At 41.2% G+C, this 22,080-nt stretch overlaps 1 protein-coding gene across 1 annotated transcript in view; it reads right to left on the reverse strand.

The window, feature by feature from the left end:
• Positions 1-22,080, reverse strand: part of ADARB1 (adenosine deaminase, RNA-specific, B1) — a 40,426-nt gene that overhangs the window by 15,762 nt on the left and 2,584 nt on the right. The window contains exons 2-6 of the mRNA XM_010184496.1: positions 17,080-18,011; positions 9,155-9,269; positions 6,303-6,471; positions 5,693-5,841; positions 4,925-5,093 (exon numbers count right to left, since the gene is read on the reverse strand). Of these exons, the coding sequence (XP_010182798.1) occupies positions 4,925-5,093; positions 5,693-5,841; positions 6,303-6,471; positions 9,155-9,269; positions 17,080-18,011 (1,534 nt within the window). The remainder of the gene's footprint in view (positions 1-4,924; positions 5,094-5,692; positions 5,842-6,302; positions 6,472-9,154; positions 9,270-17,079; positions 18,012-22,080) is intronic.

Below are 22,080 nucleotides of genomic sequence, written 5' to 3' on the forward strand. Positions count from 1 at the left end.
CCACTACATCTCACCACCTTTATGGACAAATCATGGTCTTTGTAGATCTGTGTACAGAAATTGTGTTCAACTCCTATTTACACAGAGGATACTTTCTGTGTAGTGTGCCCATTTGAGGCCTAATAGATGAGCACTGCATTGGGGAAATCTCAATTTTACAAATCTATCATACTCACAGGTTTTTTTATTCTATATTCACTACTTAGATCCTATTGATAACCACCTGGAGGATGGATGTGCTTTCTCAACCTTTTTGCTGCTCTCAGTCACACTACTTTAAAAAAAGAAGGCAGAGAAATCAAAAGAAGAATCTTCTCTTCCTCGCTATGTTGTCCCATTTCTGCTTTAGGCTACCATGTGCTCAGAGGCAAGGGTATCTACAGTGGATTCCTAAAAGGTCTGTTGATTTCTTCATGTCATACAGCTGATTTCACAATTCTTGATACAGGAAAGGTAAGTAAAATTTAACTCTGCAGCAACGCTTTCACAGTGTGTGCTAGTACACCTCCTGCAAAAAGAAACCAAATCCCTAAGTTGAAAATACACACTTTGGGTAAAAACTCTCCTCTGAACTTTCCAAACCCAAGCTGCATACAAATTCTGTTATTTGCACTATTTTAGAGAAAACATGGAAACGAGGGGAGCCTGACAGCAGTAAGCAATAAAGCTTAACGTTAATATTAAACGTCTTAGTATTACTCTCAATATTCTCTATGCAGTCAGCAGCATGGAGGAGGCAAGTCACTTCACACTGAATTTGCAATGGTGTGCACGTGGAACTGGTGTCAAAATTCATTGCAGGAAAATGAAGACAGGCTCCTGCAACTACCAAAATGTGAGTTTACTGTTGAAAAAATGAGGTTATATTTACGATAGACTGCAAAACCTGACAAAAACAAGTGTTTACAGTACAAAGAACTGCCCTTATTAATACAAATTATAAACAGCAATAGCTATGAAGAAATGAAAATTATTTAGTAGGTGTTGTTTTTGTCAAGCTTCTACTTGCAACAAAACACAAGGGAGAGAAGGTGTCAAGGCCTGAGATGATGTCAGACTATCCCCAGAAAGTATTTCGCCTTGCCACACGCATCGCCTGACACCCCTCCATGACAGAGGCACAAAGTACGCTTGGCTTACTGCAACAAGAAGATTTCAAGGTCTTTTGAATTGCAACGCCAACCAAGAGCTCCCCACAGCCACTGTGCATCTGAGGTGTGGGGCAACTCGCTTCTTACCACAAAGATGTTGGAAGCCACGGATCTCGAGGCTCTTGCTAGCTCTGAACAGAAGGTGCTCGTTTTTGCAGTAGCTGTGCCTGTGGGTTCTCCTACATGTTTCTGGTTTCCCCAGCTGCTGTGATCAGCCTGCCATGTTTGAGACCTGCAGCATTCCCAGGCATGCTTGCAGAGCCCTGTGGTGGCCTTCACCTCTGTAGCTCAGTGACAAGTATTTGTCTTTGCAATCACGTTTCCTGTGGTTCATCATTCATATGCAGGGACATTTCTGCTGCTCAACTTTAACTCAGACCCACACTGGGCAGGTCATGATCTGCTTGCTGCAGATGCCCATCTAGCTGGACTCTACTCTCCTCATCCGTCAGAATGAACGGGCACAGCTAACTTCAATCAGCTACCTGCAATCTGGTTTCTATTCTGATAGAATAGAATTTAGGTATGATTTCTCTTTGTTTTCTTAAGAGATTAACTGAATCCCTATGACCAGCCTATGCCTTTCATAAACAGGCAGCAACATCTTTACCCGGAGTGGAGTAAGAGCGTCTTTTACATCAAGCAGCTTGGTCAGCAGTCCACACTATAAATCAGTAAGTGCAAGAAGTCCATGGACTTTGACAGTAGCACTTCTTGCAAACATATTTCTATTTATCCTGAGGTCAGATATGCAATTACAGACAAGAGGATCTGATTTCCCCTGGAGCTGTACCTTGGCTGGCATCCACACAGCTGACTTGTCCCAGCTTTTCTGGTGTTGCCAGAATTTGCTGCACACTGGTGAGCTTGGGTCAAGACTCAGGTCACTGCTTTGAGAGGTTACGTGATGCTCCATCTGGTTATATAGATGCTCCATATTAGGTAGTGGTTTCCTACCACTTTCCCCCCAGGTTTTTTACCTAGGTGTCACACAGCCACCACATATCAAAGTGAATACATCACATTGGCCATTGTCACTTGTGTTAGGAACTGGTGAGAAGAACTACTCTTTCTCTTGCTGTTCAGAAATCACACCAGCTCTGCCACGGAGCTTGCCATGTAGAAATAAATCTGACTCAAGGACAGATGGATGGGCATGGACATAGCTGCAGAACATGCAGCTTTTAGTGAGTATGCATAGGATTTTAAGATGTGTTTGTGCATCAGTCCCAGAAACCTACATGGTTTGGTCAAGAAGACAAAGCCATTGGGGAAATAAAGAGAAAGATTTACAAATGCCCATTTGGGTTTCCCACTCTGAATAAGCACAAAATGAGGTTAGTGCACAGGCACTCGATGTTCTTTTGCACAAAAGATTATCAGAAATAGTATTTTCCCTTCTTTAGAGTAGAAGAGCACCAATGACTTCCCCTTCAACAACCTGTCCTAATGTTAAAGCTCTTCTCAATTCCTACAGCCTTCCTACCAATGAAATGGGGTGAAAAAAAATCTTGCTCTTCTCAGCAAGACACTAGCCACAACTGAAATGTTTCATGAGAAGTTAAGCAATTATTTGAAGCCAAAAAACTTAAAACTAATGTGGGCAGAAAAACACATAAACCAGAAAATACACATAATAAAGTGCCATGGAACAAGGTTAAGATACCTTTAAAAAAAGGCATGTATATTCCTGTCCCAGAACCATTAACTCTGTTCACAGAAACCACTCTAACACCGTACTGCGGTGCCATCAGGCACTAACACAGTAGGATAACCCTATCCTAATGCCGGTGACCCAAATGGAATTACACCCATGACCTTTCCACGTTTCTCACAATTTTTCTTGGATGTTCCTACCAGGCTGAGGAGGGCGCTAGGCAGCACACTGCAACAAAGCGCTCAGACGCTGGGAATAACACATAATCCACCCACATGAGGCTGCTCAGATACAGGGAGTTCTCCTGCCTGTGCAACCCTGCACCCCAAATTTATCCATGTCTTTTCCAGGCTGGGACTGTGAGCCTTTGGGAAAGCTCAGTGGAAATTCCTAGGGCTTAGGCATAGTGACTGCTGGACGCTACAGAGCAATGCATTTCTTCAAATGTAAATGGACAAAACATGGTCATAAGTGTCAGGGAAATGAGTAAAATAAATAAGAACATGAAAATTTTGGCCTTCTTAACCAGTCATACAGTCTTTGATCTGTGTCAAGGGGTTCTATTTGCTTCCTTCACTGGCACAAACAAAATTATTCCCATTAGCCCCAAGGAGAGGTGACAGCTAGCAACGCAAGCGAGAGATGGATTCTGTTCTGCATCACACAAAATCAACAAAATAGTCAAATGTGTTCTAGCTCAAAAACTGTCCTCTTGTTCTTTTATTTGCACTAACAGCAATGTGGATGTGATAAAAGTTGTCAGACGAATGTGGCACAATTACCACGTCAGATGGCTGGGAGAAGTCTCTGGCATGAAACTGGGGAATTTATTTGGTGAATTTTATTGAAAATATTATTAAAAAAGCCTGAAAGGTTACCTTTCAACAACCCCCTATTCTAGCTTCTGAAAGGTGCTATCCGTTTATGTTAGGGGGATTCTAACTACAGTAAAACAACTTCCTTCAGTAGAGATGTTGATTACTTGAGACAAGACTAGAGGGAAAAAAGCAATCACATAAGCCTCCTCCTGTATTTTTGATTTAGCACACACAGTTCACAGGAATACTTCTAACTTAATACACTTAATAAATTTTGAATCAGACTGCAAATAGACAAAACTGCAGAGCTATTTTATTTAAAAAAATAACTACAATATCATCAGCTGAAAAACTTGGTATTTCTCATCTATTTTGCAAGAACACAGAGGCTGCAAACACACACAGGCGCATTTCAAAAAATTATGTTGCAACTCTCCCATACTTCTGATACCTTTGCTAATTTTTTTGGAGGGTTGTAATCATTTGTCCATTTATGATTTTGAAAAAAAACCAAACAACAAAACGCCTTTCAACCTTGATCAAAATGGACAACAGAGAAGGAATCAGATAAAATATAAATAAAAGCACTAGTTTTGGAAACCAAATATTTAATTATAGTAAAAATATCTAAACTAAAATAAAAATAATTTCAAAGTTAAAAATTATAAGTGCCAACAAATTAAGATTTTTTTTAAATTGGAATATATTTTTCCCTTGTATAAAATAATACGTACATGTTCCATGGATAGATTTAGATTCGTAACTTTGCTAACATAGAATCACAGGCTGGTCTGAGTTGGAAGGGACCTTAAAGCTCATCCAGTCCAACCCCTGCCATGGGCAGGGACATCTCCCACCAGACCAGGCTGTCCACCCTGGCCTTGAACACTTCCAGGGAGGGGGCATCCACAACTTCTCTGGGCAACCTGTGCCATTGTCATCAGTGGAAGTTATCCAAATATATTTATTGCACTGGTTTGCTAATGTTATACTACTTTGGGAAAAAAAGAAAAAGAAAGCAGTGATATAAATACAAAACAAAGCTTTCATGACTCAAAGTGGCTGGAATGATAGATAAGGATTTTACCTTGCCTCTGAAGCCAGCAGAAGGTCTAACACCAACTGCAGGTGAAAAATCAGAGCTTTATCACTGGAGTTGCAGCCATCCCCACACTACATATAAGCAATGAAATAAGCCAAACGATAACCTGCAGGTTCACCGCAGGTATCGTGCACCCATCGTTTTGTGTTCAGTGATAAAAAGCAATAGCAGAGAAACCAATCATCCCGTATCTCACCTCGCTATCTTGTCACTGCAGGACATGGTAAGTAGCCTTTCTCCTTGCAGAACACCATCCCACGTCTGGATGGTGGTAGTAGAGCGCACGGGGATGGTCCCTTCCCCAGATTCTATTTTTGTCCGTAGCTGTCCTCTCGCTTTGCGGTTTGGATGCCTGTCCCCTTGATCTAAATGACAAAAATGGCTTACAATCAGCTTAGAAACATTCTCAGTGTGTTTTACAGATAGCATTACAATAAGAAGAGTCAATTGAAGGTATTTCCTGGCTTGCATAATGGTTTCTAATGCTCCTTGCAAAACAGCTACAGCATCAGACATCTCTCACAAATGTTGCCTTCTCAAACCCACTTGCAAGTAAACCAAGCTTTCCGTGGAGGAGCAGTACGCAGCAGGTAGCTCTTCAATTGTGCTCTGTGCGTTACAGAGTTAGAATGAAGTTAATGGACATATCAAGAAGGGGTGGGCAGACAACCGCCATTAAAAGATGGGAACAGTGAAACGGTTCAGTTAGTTCTGTACAAATACTTGCTAACTCACTGGCTTATCTTGGCTAGCATTCAGCTTCTTCAAGACCACGTGGTGGATCACTCTATAGTTAACTTCTACCACACAGGAAGAACAGCTCAGATTTTTTTTGGAGAGATCTTTGTCTAACACACATCTACACTAAAAGGAAAAGACGACACCTAAATTTTAAAGTGTGCCACTTGTACATGCTCAAAGAATACTTGCAAACTCCCTTGCTTGAGTAACGCTGCTGTCATACCCTCTTGTGCTGCTTCGTGTGGTGAGAAAATCCTCGCGTCGCCACAAGGAGATGTGCTGATATAGAGATGAAACTGCACATTCTCCTTCAGTTTAAACCCGCCTCGCTCCGACTTGATAAAAATGGATTTTTGTTGATCATCTTTATTGCTGGAACAGAGAATAAAGCTAGAGTCAAAACTGACATTAACGCATACATAACCATAAGCTGGGCAGTCTTAATAGGCATTAAAAAGAAACACAGGATATCTGGAAATTTTATAGCATAAATGTAACAGTTATTACAAATAACAAAATTAAAAGACCATTGAGACAAGAAACAGAGAGAAGAGCTGTCAGGCACTTAGCAGCAGACAAAACATCACCACCCTTTAGCCCACTTGAGATTATTTTTATTTACATATTTGCAGTTTACAAAAAGAATCACAATTATTTTTTCTGTCCTCCCCTCTCCTGACTGACACCTAAGGGAAAGGGCCTGCGTTCTCAATGAAACATCCTAACGCTGCAGGACAAGTGTTTCACACTGCAATAATTAAGACAGATGTTTTACACAGACACCTTTCCAGCTCCATGTGATCAGCTCATCTTCCTTTTTTCTTCCAGCTTACCTTAGATAAAGCTCAAGTTGTGTATACAGAAATTTAAGCAGGCACCGGCGAGATATAATTTCTGCATGGCAATCATTTAACGCGAGACCACGATCACTCATGTATTCACCATTGATGCATTTTGTTCCGGTAGAAACACTTATTACCAAGGCATCTTTCACATCTGTACCTGCAAAACAAAATTCCAGAAGGAAGATGCAATTAAAATCACAAATAACCAAGCAAGTGATCTTCCTGCAGAACCCAAACAAGGCTCCTTCTTTTAAATTTCTTTTAAAAGAAAATGTTTTTTTTCTCCTGCTATATCCTTTAAAAAGCAAACGCCTCCCTCAGCCATACCTTCCTTGTACCAGGTATGGTCTACGGTTCTTGCGAGTTCTTCATGTTGGAGTTCAGACAAGTTAAAATCTGAAAACCTGCACGAAAAAATTGTTGCTTCACAAAGAGCTATTAAAGCTTGAGCTCCTAAGACAGTGCTTTTCTCCCTGAGCCCCAGGCAGCCAGCGAGCTTCCAGCACGTACCTTCTGGCCACCTATGAAGATATTCACAGTGACTTCAGAGTTCTGAAAGGCACTGCTTTATTAAAACAAAAACAAGTCATGGAAGGACACTAAGTCAACAACAGAAAAGGCAAGACTAGAGAATGAAGAAGTTTAAATGTTTAAACCACCGTAAAGCTTATCAGCAGTATAATGCTTCCAGAAGTGTAGCTCTTGGTATTAAATAATTCCATACAACAGAATGAAAAAAATATTTTGGGTGTTTTCTATATAGAGAACTGTTCTGTCACACCAGAACAAAAAGTCAGCCGCATGAAGAATTCAGAAAGACAGGTCAAAATGTCACATCCCTCTAGCAAAACACACAGCAAAAGAAGTCCCAACAAGCCACACAAGTTCCTCTGAAGCTCTTGAGGCCTCACCGGCAAGGGCAGAAGGCAGCCAAGCCTTGCCAAATATCTTCTGCTGTCTTCCTCCCTCAGAATAGTTACTGCAGTATGGAAAAGCATAAAAAAAACCACTTTCAGTGCATCCCAAGCACCTGGAGTTGAGGATCCCCCTATAACTGGCTGTACCACAGCAGTGCCAATATAAGCAGCTAACTAGTCATTAGCAAGGGAATTGGTAATTGAGTAATTAAAAAGGTAATGGAGACATGGGCTGTCTGAGTTCTCACTCGCGATGAAATACATGGCCTTAAAAAAGATAAACCTGAGCCCAGCTGTCCCCTCCTGTCCATGGAGGAGAAGCAGGGAGCCACTTCACTCTACAACACAAGGCTCTGCAATGGGGTCACCTAATTCCAGGGGCTCCCCAGACATACATCCATGCAAAGCTAGTGTAAAGCTAGCTGTGTAAAGCTAATTTTTAAGTTAGTCAAAATGTATTTACATGTTAATTAAGTTTTAATTCTTTGGTCACATGGCTCTTCTGGGAACTGTAGACACAGGACTGTAATTACAATAAGAACTTGTTAAATATCACAAAATATATTAAACAAACTACAGCATGTTCCTCATAGTGCTTTGCATTTGGGGCTAAAATGGTGTTGATTCCACTTCAATGCTTTGGCTGTCACTGAGCAGCGCTTGAGAAGTCTCAAGGCTTTCTCTCCAAACTTCTCAAAGGCCAGTGTGCTGGGGGCAGGCAAGAGACTGGGAGGGGACACAGCTTGGACAGTGGCCGAGGGATAGCCCACACCATAAGCATTGTGCTCAGCAATAAGAGCTCAGGGAAAGGAAGAGAGGATATTTGAGTCTTCTCTCCCTCCTTCCATTTTCTCTCCATGCACCAGGAAAGGGCAGCGAGCAAGAGGCTTGATGGGTGTTTGAGTGCTAGCCATGGTCAGCCCACCACAGATGTCTTGTGACAGAGTTTGGACCACATTGTCACATTCCCCTGTCCCTAGATATGCAGTTATCATCTGCCCTAACCAGCACACTCAGACCTCAGCAACAAAATCGCTGCTTTGTAGACGAGGCCCCTACAGCCATTCCCACAGGAGGAAAGGGCTGGCGTTGCCCAAATCACCAAGGGAAGCTACTATACAACCTGAAGAACCAAGAAAATTGCCCACAGCACATATTGCATGAAGACCACTCAGAAGAAACACCGCTGTACATTTATCATCAATACCTGCCTGACTCGTACAACTAATTGGGGACATTTCATGACCCACATTTCAGGCTCAAAATGAATGTCCCATCAAGTGTTCAGATGGATTGAAGACCAAGATAAATCTTAGCCTGAGGAAAATTCAGCAGCAGCATGGACACAGCATGGACAACTTCAGTGTTGTGGGTGATCTGTCAGAGCACGGATCTCACACAACGATCAGAGAACCAGGACATTACTGCTGCTTTTATATGCACACCAGTGTCAGCTGGCAAAACATAAGCTGCTTGCTTCAGATATGAGACACAAAGCACTAAGAATAAAACAGCAAGAGTCACTCAACAAAGTACAAAACCCTAAAAACTTGGAAAGCAAGCAGAATTTCTTACATAATATGCCAAAACCCAAGAATGCCATCTGTCTGACCAATGCAGCAAAATTTTTTTTAGGTATAGTTTTAAAAAGTTGCATGATTCATTTTAAAAAGTGCATGCATTTTGTATACCATGAGTTACCTCAGATGTCTCAATCAGGCAGAAGACAGGAACTCTGTGGTAACAGAAGTCTAATTCTCCTATAATTCTCTTTAGCCAAGATTTAATTGCTACATTTACTGCACCTTGAAGATTAAACAGTAAAAATATATTTCAATACTAGTTGAACAAAATTAGATTTCTAGAATGCAAACAAAGCTCTCATATTTAGGCAGTTAAAAGAGTAGTTTTCTTTCTCTTTACCTGTTGTCATGACAATTCCAGCAAGGACTTTTCTACGTGCATGTGGAGACGTGAAATTTTCTGTCAAATCACTGAATTTATCTACAACCAAGCGTGCGACAGCATCAGCTAAAACCTGTAGGATCACACAGAAATGCACATTAGAAAATTAAGCAAATAATTTTAAAATTACAGCAGCATTAGATTATAAAGATTTGCACCTTCAAATTATTTGACACAATAAATTAAAGGGGTTTTTATTGTTGACTTTAAAAACGGACATTGAGGCATCAGCAGTATTTCAAGGAGGCAGCTGGGTCCAATTTTTCAGGCATACTGAGCACTCACAGCAATTTCTAAGCGGAAGCAGAGCTCTGTGTGCTCCACGTCTATTCAAATAGGGTCAGACAGCCCTAAGCCAAGCATCAAAGTACCTCATGCTCATGATTGTTACGAACATTGGACGCTTAGGAGAATGACTGGATAGACAGATAGGTCTATGCTTTCATGCTCAAATCTCAAAACATATCATTTCAGCATCTCAACATTGTACCTGACAAGAAGATTGAAGAGCAAAAATCAGGCTCCTCAAACCAACATATAAACCTCTTACGCCAATCGAATAAATTATCTAGTTATAAGATAAATAAGAAAGAATTTTACTACAACACTGGCTAAAAACTTTCTACGTCTTATTTTTACAAGACATATACAAATTTAGGAACATAAGATGTTAATGTATGACCCAAAATAAGCTACCTCCAAATTAGGAAGGATTTATGTCTTTCACCTTCAGAAAAACTTGAACAATAACAGTCACAGCCTTGTACCTTCCCAAGCAGGGTTAGCAAGCAGTGTCGGTCAGTCTGAAGGGAAGCTAACTTCTAATATTAAGGAAAACTTAAAAATACCAGTCCTGGTCTTGTTGAATCACAGTTCAGTTCCACACTGCAGCTAATCTCACCTGCTCTGGCAGGCAGCTGGAACAGTAACAGCAAGAGATGAATCAAGATCAAATTGTTGAATTTTCACCTGAAAAGAAACTGAAAACCAGGGCAATCTATGCAATAGCACCACTAGCACAACTGGTTGTTCCCATGGGAGCAGCTGAGAAAGGCAAGTTACATGTTAGATGGGTGACGAGCAGTCCCCAGGCTGACAGGAGAGACAGGCTGCCCATCGCCACCAGCACCAGGACCGGCAGCCAGAGAGGAGGATCAGCCAGCCAGGGAGGAAGCTCAGGTTCCTATTGTGGAGCATCAGGCATAAAAAGCACGATTCAGTTGTCCATGTGCTGGCACCCAGCAGCATCTGAGATGTTCTGAGGTAACCACCTGGCCCACAGGTTGACACACCAGTAGGACAGGTCCTGTGTCACACCTGCCAGTGCCATGTAGATGTCTTAGATACTCAAGAGCAACCAACGTGGTGCTAAACACACATGTAAGCAACTACATCAAGCCCAAAAGGATGCTTGTGGTTGAGTCTCTTCTGCTTACAAACTGTCTTTGAGCTCTCAGTAACGGAAAAAGATCACCACTCTCACCCCTCTGGAGGGCCCAAGGCAAATCACCAGTGTTGATGGGCAGCAGTATACAGAGCTTGAGGACACCCACTTTAAACAGTGCAGGCTCTTCAACACAATCAATTCTAAAAACAGACTGCCAAGGTCAAAAGAAAAGAAAAACAAGGTTTGAAGACTGCCAGTCTGATTCACCACCATTTTCTTAACAATGCTCATGAGAACCGACAGCCGAGAAATAATGCGGAGGAGCTCTCAATGTTAACTTTCTTCTGAAAAAGCTTTAGAGGCCAAAGAAGCAATAATTAAAGCTTATGTGTCATGATTTCAGAGCTTGACAGCTTTTTCCAGAATCTGACTGGAGACAGTGACCAGCAGTCAGTGGTGACTGGGGCCACATATGCACCAAGCTTTGGTCAACGTTTTGCACAACTTGTAGAGTCAGAAGACTCACAGCATCGCAACCACAAGTTTTCTTGACGCATGTGAATGGATTGCAGCTCAGCAACTCTTATCAACAGATTGAGAAATTTTGCGGAAGCACAATTTTGAACAGAGGCTACAAACATGTCTGGTCAGGCACTGATTTTCAAACAAGGTCTTTTTGCTGCTAGACCCAAAACTGTGTTACAATCTGTGCTGTGACAGCACCATGACCACACAGCACAAAATCTGCATTTAAATGTGCTACCACTTACCTAATGCAGAAAACTGAACTTTAAGGTAAATACACAAAAGAAAAATAATGAGCAACAGTGTTATTAACACCCTGGTTTCAGAAATGGAAAATTAATACTCAAAAGGCTTAGATCATTAACGGGTAACTCGTTACACAGATCCTCAACCTACCTGGGCAAAATGGAGATTGATCTACAGAGGCACACGATTGCCCATTCCCTGGGGAAGCCAGGGCTGGCTTAAGGAGGTTCTCGTCAAGTGGTGGGAACTGAAACTGCCAGGCATTTTTGGGAAGAAATCCATGGCCAGCCTACCTGCCAATACCACTGACAAAAAGGTTGCTTGAACAGCAATTGGGTAGGATGCTCATATACAGCATGGATACACTAGCTTTCTCAAAAAAGATTGTATTTTTCACATAATAAGCAAAGCGGAGGAAACTGGGATGTTCATATACAAATGAGAACACGGTGAGTCCCTCTGGGAAGATGTAAGCTGGCAGAGAAGGATAGGATGGGGCTGCATCTCAAGCAGAGTGGAACTAAGCTGCTGGCAAGGAAGCCTCAAAACGCTTGAATGAAGATGAAGCCAGACACTGGGGAGGGCTGGTAAGAAGGACCAAGCAGAATTCAAGCGAGACAAAACAACTGCTGGAGATGCAAACAATACAGGAGAAACCATAGGGGGCAGGAGGGAAAAAATCACCGCCAGAACACAGGCAGATATATAAGTGGTTTTTATTCCGTTCAATACTCAAATTGTGTGACAACAGGTGGGTGGTGAGGAATAAACACTATTAAACATCTCCAGATTTAGTTACTAAGGTTTTGGTCTTTTGTAAGAATACTCACCGACAAATTAGAAGAATCATCCTTTTCTCCCAGGTGGTCTATTACGTTAACATAGTTAAAAGTCACCAAGAGCACAGAAGAGATGGGAATAAGGCAGGCTATGAACAGACCAATGCAGCACCAGGAACAAGACTTACTGACCCAAAATGACGTCCTTGCTGTCCCCATCTCAAAACCAAGGACTTGAAGCTGTCTTCACATCATGCCCAGGCCACTGATCAGCCTCGGTAGGAATCTTTCACTTCTCATTCTGACTCTACTCCCTTTCATATGAATAAATACTAATTGGAACAGAAATTGAATTCGTGTCTCACTTTCCCAGTGAGTGCCCTAACATCTGACACACGGTTTCTCTACCCTGCTCCTGCATTAAATCATTATTCAAAGTTGGGTAATTCAAAAAATGGAAAGACCTAAAATAGCTGACAGTTTGCTCAGTGAGGCATGTGAGCTGAAAGCTATTTTGAGTGTGTTGTTCCTTTCTCTGATGAAGTTACAATGAGTCCACTTCTTTTCTACATATACAGACTGATTTTGGTTAATATATATCTTCCAGCAATGTTGTAGCAGAACACCCCCTGACCATCCATGTTTCAAATACCCTGAAGCTGATGGAGTTCAGGTCTGTCTGGATCTGAAGGAAGACCCTGGCAGGCCACAGAGACCACCCAGATGAATGTGGTGGAACCAAAGGCAGTGGGAGCAGGGGCGCTGCATTGGCTGGCAGCATCCAGCTCGCACTGGGGAGCTGACCCAAGAGCTCTCAGTCTTTCGTGCTCTCCTTGGATCTCCAGTGATCCCTCTCATGCACACATGTTCTCCCTCAGCTTTATTTCTTCTTACCTTCACAGTTTAGAGCTTATGTGAACTTTCACAAGCTGATGAGCAGTGGCAGTGCCCACAGTAGGTAAAATCAAGGTCAACTAAGTCCATTAGCTTTCCACTGACAGTGACCAACACATACAATTTGGAGAAGGTGGAAACACACCTATACTAATAAAACAGGGTAATTATTTTCTAGTGGTTCAAAGTTTCCTGTATTTATTTACAGAAACTTCTGCTTGGTAGTAGAGTCTCTCACTGCTCTTGCAGGTGTATCTTTTACATTTCTCCCAATTCCACAGCAATTATTCCAACATATAATTCATTAATTTCATAAATATATTCAGTATTATCTTTTTGCTAGATGTGAATGTGACATTCTCATTCTCCTGTATACACTAAGCAGTCTACTGCAATAAATTGCTCAGAGCTCTTCAGTACTCTCAGCAGCCTTCCCAGAACTCCAGTCATTTTCGTCCTTAATTTGTGTATCTTTTCTATAATTGAACACTTCTTTTGTAGTTCCCCCCGGCCCCAGGCTGAACCACGATTAACACATCACTTCAAGAAAAAGTAGCCATTGAAGTACTGGTTTTCTCACTCCACTTCTTCTGCTTAATGTTTTGTCCCAATATCTGTCCACAATGATATACAGGATAAATTGAATTTGCAACACAATTAGGTTAATGATTAAAAGTATTTCCTTTAGTGAATTTTTAAAAATTGATTTTAATTAAAGGAAACGGGGAAGTCCAACAGAGCATCCACTGCTCCTGAGATGTCCAAGGATGTCCTCGTCCCATCTCCTGAGATGTCCCAGTCACTGCTCAGCAACAGGCAAAGACAGCCCTGGCTGGCACCAGGATCCCCTGCAAACCTCCCACTTCCCAGTGCTGGGGCTGCTGGCGGGGATGCAGCACTGGGGATGTGGCACTGGGGATGCGATTATGTGCGAGAAGGAGCTTTTGCCTGGCCCAGCATGGTTCTTGCTGTGATTGAGTGCCCAACAATACTGCTTTTCCCAGAAATCAGATTTGGACTTCGCACTAACAGTCCTGGTCACATCAACTTCCATACCTCATCCATAAAAGTGTAACCCCTTTAATCTTCAGAGGTTATTTTAAAAGACTGTTCACATTTTACTGTCTTCTCCAGTTCTCATCCCCTAACAACTCTGTAGACCTATGACAAACCATGCACTTAAACTTTTTAATGATATTAAACTAAGTATGCTGAAACAAGCCATTTTCTTCCACGGAAAAGAAGAAAACTTGAAGGACACATTTTAGAGCCCTTGGTACATCCTGTGGCTCACTGCAGAACAGAGGGTACTTTCTTGCATCGAGGGGTGGGAAATAAAGTGAGGATAGCTACCAATTGACAGGGTATAGCTAACCATAAAAATACTTACTTTGTTTTGGAGAGGCAAGACCTCAAAAAGCAAGACTGACAGCCTCTTCCATTTTAACACACTGGCTGCCAGGGTAATAAATGCAATAGGGCTGATTTTTTCAGCAGGGCATTTTCATTCACTCTGAAGCACATGTTGAGTGACTTACTGGCTTTAACTCCCTTTCCCAGCACAGAGATTTTCCTCACTGGAGGCAATGCTGCTTCATCCCTCACAAAAGGTCAAGCTGTGAGCAAGCAGATAAGCTTGCTTTGCAGAGACTGGTTTTATATATACTAAAACCACGGCACCAGTACCTTGCTAACCCACTCTACAAGTAAGATTATACCTACACCCATGTTATAAGCTGATTTCTGATGTCAGCTGTCCTTCTGTACCATCTGATAGCTTGCACCTGTATTTCTGCATTTAATATCCCCTGGCAAGCCTGCAGGTGTGTGATGACAGCCCTGGATTTCAGGCACCACCTCTTCTCTCCTCACAACGCTTTCTGCTCTATCGCTTGTTCTCACAAGGCACCACGAATTAGCACATCAGCTACGGGCAGGTTATGAACCTGCCGCCCAGGCAGTCAATTCCAATGTCTTCATCAGCAAAACCACACTGTACTTTTATTATTTCCACTGAGACTTTGGTATTTGGATTTCTCCTCCCCTTGCACATTTCTAGCTTCTCTTTTTTTTTTTCAACCCAATCAGCGTTTTATTTGGTCTGTGGGTTGTAACAAATCCTATCCTCATTTACATCAGTTCTGGTACCCTCCAATATTTGCGACTTCACCCAGATTTTCTGACTTCACCCACATTTTTTTATTAACTCCAAATTTAAGATCTTTACACATCCTGAGTAAACACTCTGTACAAAAATAAAACAACTCACAAGAGTTAAAAAAAAGGACAAATAAAGCAGAACCTGAAAACATCGTAAGTGCTTAAATCCCTTATTAATCATTAATGGATACCAGACCAAAATCATGAATATGTAACGGATGTTGATGTAATTCCAATAACTTGACAGCTAATTATAATTAAAAGCAGGGTAATACAACACAGCGAAGTGCAGAAAGGAGGATGGCATCCACTGTAGCCCTAGGCTTGAATGCCCTGATCATCCCATATGTTTTGGGACAGCGACCTAGACAAGGAGCTCAGAAAAACCCAGCACTGTTCAGCAGTCCAGCGAAGTCCCTTAAAGAAAAAAGGCTGTGTAAGCTGTTGTACACTGGGCTGAGAAACGACTTTACGCACTTGGAATGACACCTCTTCTGAGTCTCCCCGTGTGCGCTTTCCTGCTTCCCGTTTCCAGTTCCAATGTTCACTATTTTACCGATTCAAGAACTAACATCACACAAACTACTGACACCAATTTTTTTGGTGTCTGGGGCCAAGTATACTTTTAAAGGACAGAGAATGCTGTCTGAAATCACTGAATCTGCTGAAGAAATTGTAACTCCCCGAAATAGCATGATCCTAGATTTGAAAATGAAGGAAACATTCACCGATAGTGCAATAATTGGTGAATACCAATAACCATAAAAAAGAAAGCATATACGAATTTAAAAACAATGCAAAGTGTTTGAAAAAACAAGATAATTAAAATAGTCACAATATCTACTTATACTCTTCAATCTTACATTATCAAATCAGATCAGTATCTTATAATTTTAATGAAATTTAAACCAATGTTTTTAAGATAGGAAAGGTCAAAGCTTTGAATTTCTCTTAATAAACAGACAGAAAGTCACAAGTAAGTCTTTGAACTTAGACAGGCATATAATATCATTAAAAAGACCCAAGAGTTGCAGTAGAAATGGAGTACCTGAACAATCGTTACTGTAATTTGACTGGGGAGAAACACAAGCAAGCAAATAAGGAGGAAAAAAAAAATAAAATTACGCCATTCTAGCTATTTTAAACTTCTCGTCTCTGATGTCTGGTATGTTTGATATTTTCTTTAGTACATTAATTATTTGAACTATTTCTTATCCAGACTTACTTGCCTAAGTAACTTACATATACTTACTAACTAATTTGATTAGAGCACAATCCTTTAGATGACAGCTATTTAACCACACGTCCTGGAGATGTGCACCGCAAATGTGTCATTTGTTTAGAGCCTTACAATATGTGGCAACTGCATTAGCCTCACTTAACCTGTTCTTGACTTCCAACATTCAGCTGTGTTAATGCAAACAGTTTCATTTTGCAGAAGTGAACAATTTTCTTCTCTGCTTAAAACTGTTGGATCAAATAATAATTTTACTTAAAGCAGTAATTCTGACTCGAACTCCATCTAAGTCTTGCAGCCTAAGATGAAGACACAATTCAACTTTTCCTGAGCACAAACCATAATCCAAGCTGGCACTGCACTGGGCTTGCTGTTCTCTTCGGTGACATGATCAAGGTTGAAAGCATCAGCAACAAAGCCTCCTCTCCATCCAACAAACTACAAAGAGTTCATGCAATTGTCAGAAGCCGTAAGTGGATAAATCACCCAATATGCATATATACACATATATAGAAACTGTATCTATATATGCACATACACATCTACAGAAGCAGAATAAAGAGCAGAAATGCTGTCCCAGCTGACTCAATACAAGTGACTTGGCTGCTCATGGTCATTACCTAAAGACATCAACAAAACCCAAAGTGCTTCTCACCTGTGGCAAGTGTAACTGGAGCCCCTCGCTGGGAATGGGCTGTCGAGATGGGGTCTGGTCCAGCTGCATGTTAAACAAGGAAGCCAGGGCTGACTGAGCGGCTCGAGCTTTTGCCAGCTTTTTATTCCTTCCCGAGCCTTCAAAAGTCTGACCGTCCACTGCCACGGCCATGACAAAGTTTTTGGCGTGGCTCTCCCCGCTCTCTGAGAGAAACTCATACTTCAGCCCCGGTCGCAGCTCATTGAGGATCATGACGGGGTTCTTCCCGCTGGCGGAGGGGTAGGGTGGCGGTGCAGGGAGAGGTGACTGGGAAAGGCTGCTGGCTACAGCAGACGATGTCAAACCGTAGTCTCCGCTAGAGCTAAAGGACCCATCCCCGTTGGACCCTAGATAAAAGGAAGCATCAGAAGGGACCGGTGTCTCAAACCCATTGAAAAGGGTGTCAGGGAAGTCCGCTTGGTCAGAAGTGAAGTCCGTGTTGACCGACAGAGTCCTCCCCATTGCCAAGTGGGCTTCCGAGGCATTTGGAAACTGGACGAAAGATCGCAGAGCTTTCTCGGCAGCATGAAGCTTGGCTTTCTTTTTCGTTGGGCCAGACCCCTCAAATACCTGTCCATTGACTTCGACTGCCATCACGAACATGGGGGCATGGACTGGCCCTGTCTGGGAGAGGAGTTTGTACTGTAAACCGGGTTTAATCTCATTAAGTTGCATCAGGGCATTCTTTGGCAGAACAGGGCCGGGTGTTTTCTTCCTCTTCTTTGGGCGAAATTTGGAGTGGCCATTGTTGCCCTCCTCCAAAGGACGCTTTCTGCTGCTGCTGCCACCGCCGTTGGAGAGCTGCGCCCCCTCCCCAGCGCCTTGCCCAACACCGTCCTTGGGGGGGACGTTGTCCACGTTGCGGTTTTCTTTAACATCGGTGCTGCTCGAACCTGCGGTGCCCAGAAAGAGTAACTTACAATGCCTTCGTTGCAGGACCTTGTAAATGCAAAATTTATAGATTCCTTTATCTCTCTTTGTAACTGGTTAAGTGATGTGTGCTCACACGTTAAATGTTTTGCAAAATGATCAGAAATAATGCAATACAACCTCTTGATAATTCAAGAAGTAACACATTCAAGAATGATTTTCAAATTACGCATTTGATACAATCATATAGCAATAAAATACTGCAGCTTTTTTTCTTTTTCTTCTTTATTTTTTTTTTTCATTTAAATCACTGGAACAAAACTTTTATTCATAATTTTATGTTTGGCCTAAAAAATGCTTTAAACCAGAAATGTAAGTTATAGTAGCATACGCCTACAAAACAAAGAACTACCATTAGTAAAATAAAAATGGATTCTTAAGACCAAGTGCTAGGAGATGGATATTTAATTCTACTTTATGCTTATTTTATTCATGTTACTTTTTTATTTTCTCAGTGATTTTAGTTGCTCAAATTGAGAAATGACTTAAAACCTGAACCATGGAAAATTAGGAAGCTCTTTGACTTCAGTTTCTTGACTGAAGAGTGTATGAATGTTTTTGCTTCTCTTTAGCTACTCCATATTCTCCAAATTTAGATCTTTTTTATGCTTTTCCTAGACTTTCATTTCACCTCACCCAATTTGCTCAGGAACTACAGCTGCCCGTGTGCCAGCATGACCACAAGACTACTTCATGTACTTCCACACAGCCTTCTATTAAGAAACTCGTATTTGTCATTTATAAGCTGTTTTGTAATTTCTTGCAAAGTAAGAAAACTCAGTTACAAACCCAAAAATCATGATAAGGATTCTCTCTTAAGACTATGCAGAATACAAGACAAAAGCTGTGCAATCACAATGATGACATTTTAATGGGGGAAAAAAAGGCACTGTAATATTAATTTAATGACTTATTTTCTAAAGTAGAAAGTTGGAGTAATGATATGTCAGAGATATATTTAAAGAATTATATTTGCTATAACTGCAAAGACCTCATTTTCACCCTGACAAAGAAACTACAGAAATTAATTATTTGTGCTTTATATTGATATTTACGAATGAAGAGGCAACTTTAGTAGGTCAAGTATTTTTAACTCTTCTGTTTTAAAACTTCAAAATATTTCCATTACATCTACATCTATTATATCAAATATTAATTGAAATGAGAGCAAACCAAGGTGGAAGCCCTCTTTCACAGTGACAAATTTCAATGACACTTTTAAGTCTTCCCTAAGAATCCCCTACCACACACACATCACTTCGCCCAGGTTACAAAGCTGATGGAATGGTTACTAAATTTTCATTTATAACATCCTCCAGCAAAAGCTCGATAGGTTACTCCTTTCGGTGCTCAAAGAGAAAAAAAAGAAGAAAAAAAAAAGATCACAAGAAAAAAGCCAAAGCAGGAATACACTTTGTTAAATCACGGTAGCACAACCAAGAATTGTACAATACTGAATACTAAATTCCAGTCAATTAAATTCAATCAAGAATCACACACTAAATATTCTGAAGTGTTTAATTGCTAGAAATCTGCTAAATTTAATAAAGTATCTCTTGTCATGTTCAGTCACAAATTACACTGCTTGCAGAACATGTGCTATAGGGCCACAACTGTCAATCCATAGTGCTCATGCACATATATTCTTTATATATATATATATACAGCAAAGGAATCTAAGAACAACAGAATGAATTTTAAAATCTTCCCTTACTGTGAGTTTCTTACCTGAAACTCCAAAAAAATACATCATCTGAAACACCATTTGTGGAATACTGCTCTTACTAGTGGCATCAAGAATTTGCTATCAACCAATATGACTTTCAGGCTAAACTGAAATAATTCGGTGAACACTAATTAATAGCCTCTGGTTTTACCTTTCCCTTTATAAGACTGCTACCAGTGCCTATGGAACCACAGAAGGAAAACACAAGTTGAATAGACTCCAACTGAATGTAAAAAACCCAAACTTTTGCATGTAAGTACGGGAGCTGGAGGATCTCCTTAATCCACCTCATTACATGGGTAGGGGAAATGGTGCCCTGACAGAGTGGGGGCACTTGAAGGAATCCAGAAATAAACTTGCACGCTTACCTTGTCTCAATGAGAAAGAAAGGAAGAAAACTACTCCTTGCCTGAGAGCTACTAGGCTTGTTAGCTTGGGAGAACCTGCAGGGTGGACAAAACTAGGAGAGAAAGCAGGCAGGGAGCTAGCAGCCTGCGTCAAACCTGGAGACCATGAAAGTACACATTTTTCTGCATCGTGGAGGTGATCGAAATCCAGGCCTTGCCTGGAAATAAAAAGACTTTCCGTGCAAACCAGACCCAGGCTTGTCCTCAGAGTCACTGGACTGCAAGAAAGAGCAACTGCTTCTCAGGCTGAAGGTGAAGATGTGCTTTCAGTCCTTCTCTTTAGCCTGTTCTGCCCAGCAGTGGTGAGGTTCTCTAACTACCTTAGGGCTGGAGAAGATCTGACACATTAGTCAAAAAGTAAGATTAGCTATCACCACCTGTTAAAGTCAGAGAAGTAATCTCATTTAATCTTGTCCATATTCAGACATGGAGTAACACATCACAGAGGCACTTCCTCAGGGCAACCTCTCAGCCTGCAGCGAGCCGCAGCTCTGGGCTGTCCCAGAGAGCCTGGCAGGCAGCCACTGATGGGGTTTTTTCCCCAGAAATGTTTCTAATTGCTTTTCAAGACTCCATAAACCCTTGGTATCCACAAAGTCCTGGGCAATGCGTTTCTCAGTTTCACTACACATTGCATGAAAACATCTCCCACTGTTTGCATTGAATCCTCATCTGCCAGTCTCGATGCATCTACTGGGTTTTATTTGCTATTTTTTCAGTTTGATGATTCTGATATTAAACACCCTGAGCTGCACATGATTTTAGAGATCTCTCATATTTCAACCTCATCATCTCTCCTCTACACCGCAGGGCTCTAAGTGCTCGTTGTCCTGAGGTCACCCTTCTCTTCACAGAGCAGCTCCCTATTTCCCCTGCATGCTTTCTGACACAGGAGGAGAGGTACCACAGCTGGATGCACTTTGCATTTGCTCCTCTTGCTCTATTTGTCAGTCTTTTTTTATTCTGGTAATATGCTGTTTTAAAGACTAAGACTTTGGGGAGCCTCTCAATCATTCCAAATACAGAATGAAGGAGGGCATCATCACTCTCCAAAAGCCCTGGTTGATTCAGGATCCCACCACAGCTCAAGCTGGGAGCATCAATACTCAAAAGGAGCAAAATTTTGTTTCTCTAAAGGACAGATCACAGCAGATGTGAACCACCACTCTATACCTGTTCTAAAAAAACCCAGTTTATATAATTTCAAAGTCTATCAGCATTATTAAGCTTTGTGCTGCCAGTGTCACAGCTAAAATAAGGCAGAAAAATGAGAACTGTGAATGTTAAACCACTCTTAGAAATATAAAGCATTGAAGAGAGCTGGCAGGGGAAGAAAAAAACAACACCTAAATTATAAAGAAAGAAATCTCTGTGTTCAGTAATGGATGCTCTTCATTATCCTTTTTTCTTTTTTATTAAACTTTTATTGTGGTTGACAAGTGACCATATGTCAACGTCATAGATCTTGCCCCAGAAAGGTTACACAGTCTTGGTAGATCTCATAAAATAGCCCAAAATCAAGCGGTTTCAAAATAATCTAATCCTAGATTTTAAATATACTTTCAAGTCTACACATTTTCCAGTCCTTAAATAAGTTTTAAAGGAATAAGGTCTGTCATGGCTGCTGTGTATTCAGCGGTTTAAAGCAGCATTAATAAGGATAAAAACACTTGATGATGGGATCCTGTTTTCTTAAAACATTATTACTACCCATAATTTAAGATTAAGACCTTTTCCCGAAGAGTACCTTATTTTCTAGTCACTAAAAATTGCTGGCAGCTTTGACTAGAGCTTTGACTGACATCTGTGGAAGCTGCCTTGGTAAAAAACACAGGTGACAGTATCACATACCAGCAACTTCAGTGGAAGAAAAGCCCTACCCCTGAAATCTTGCTTGAG

This window comes from Mesitornis unicolor, unplaced genomic scaffold (assembly GCF_000695765.1).
Source record: "Mesitornis unicolor isolate BGI_N332 unplaced genomic scaffold, ASM69576v1 scaffold1805, whole genome shotgun sequence".
Taxonomy (NCBI): Eukaryota; Metazoa; Chordata; class Aves; order Mesitornithiformes; family Mesitornithidae; genus Mesitornis; species Mesitornis unicolor.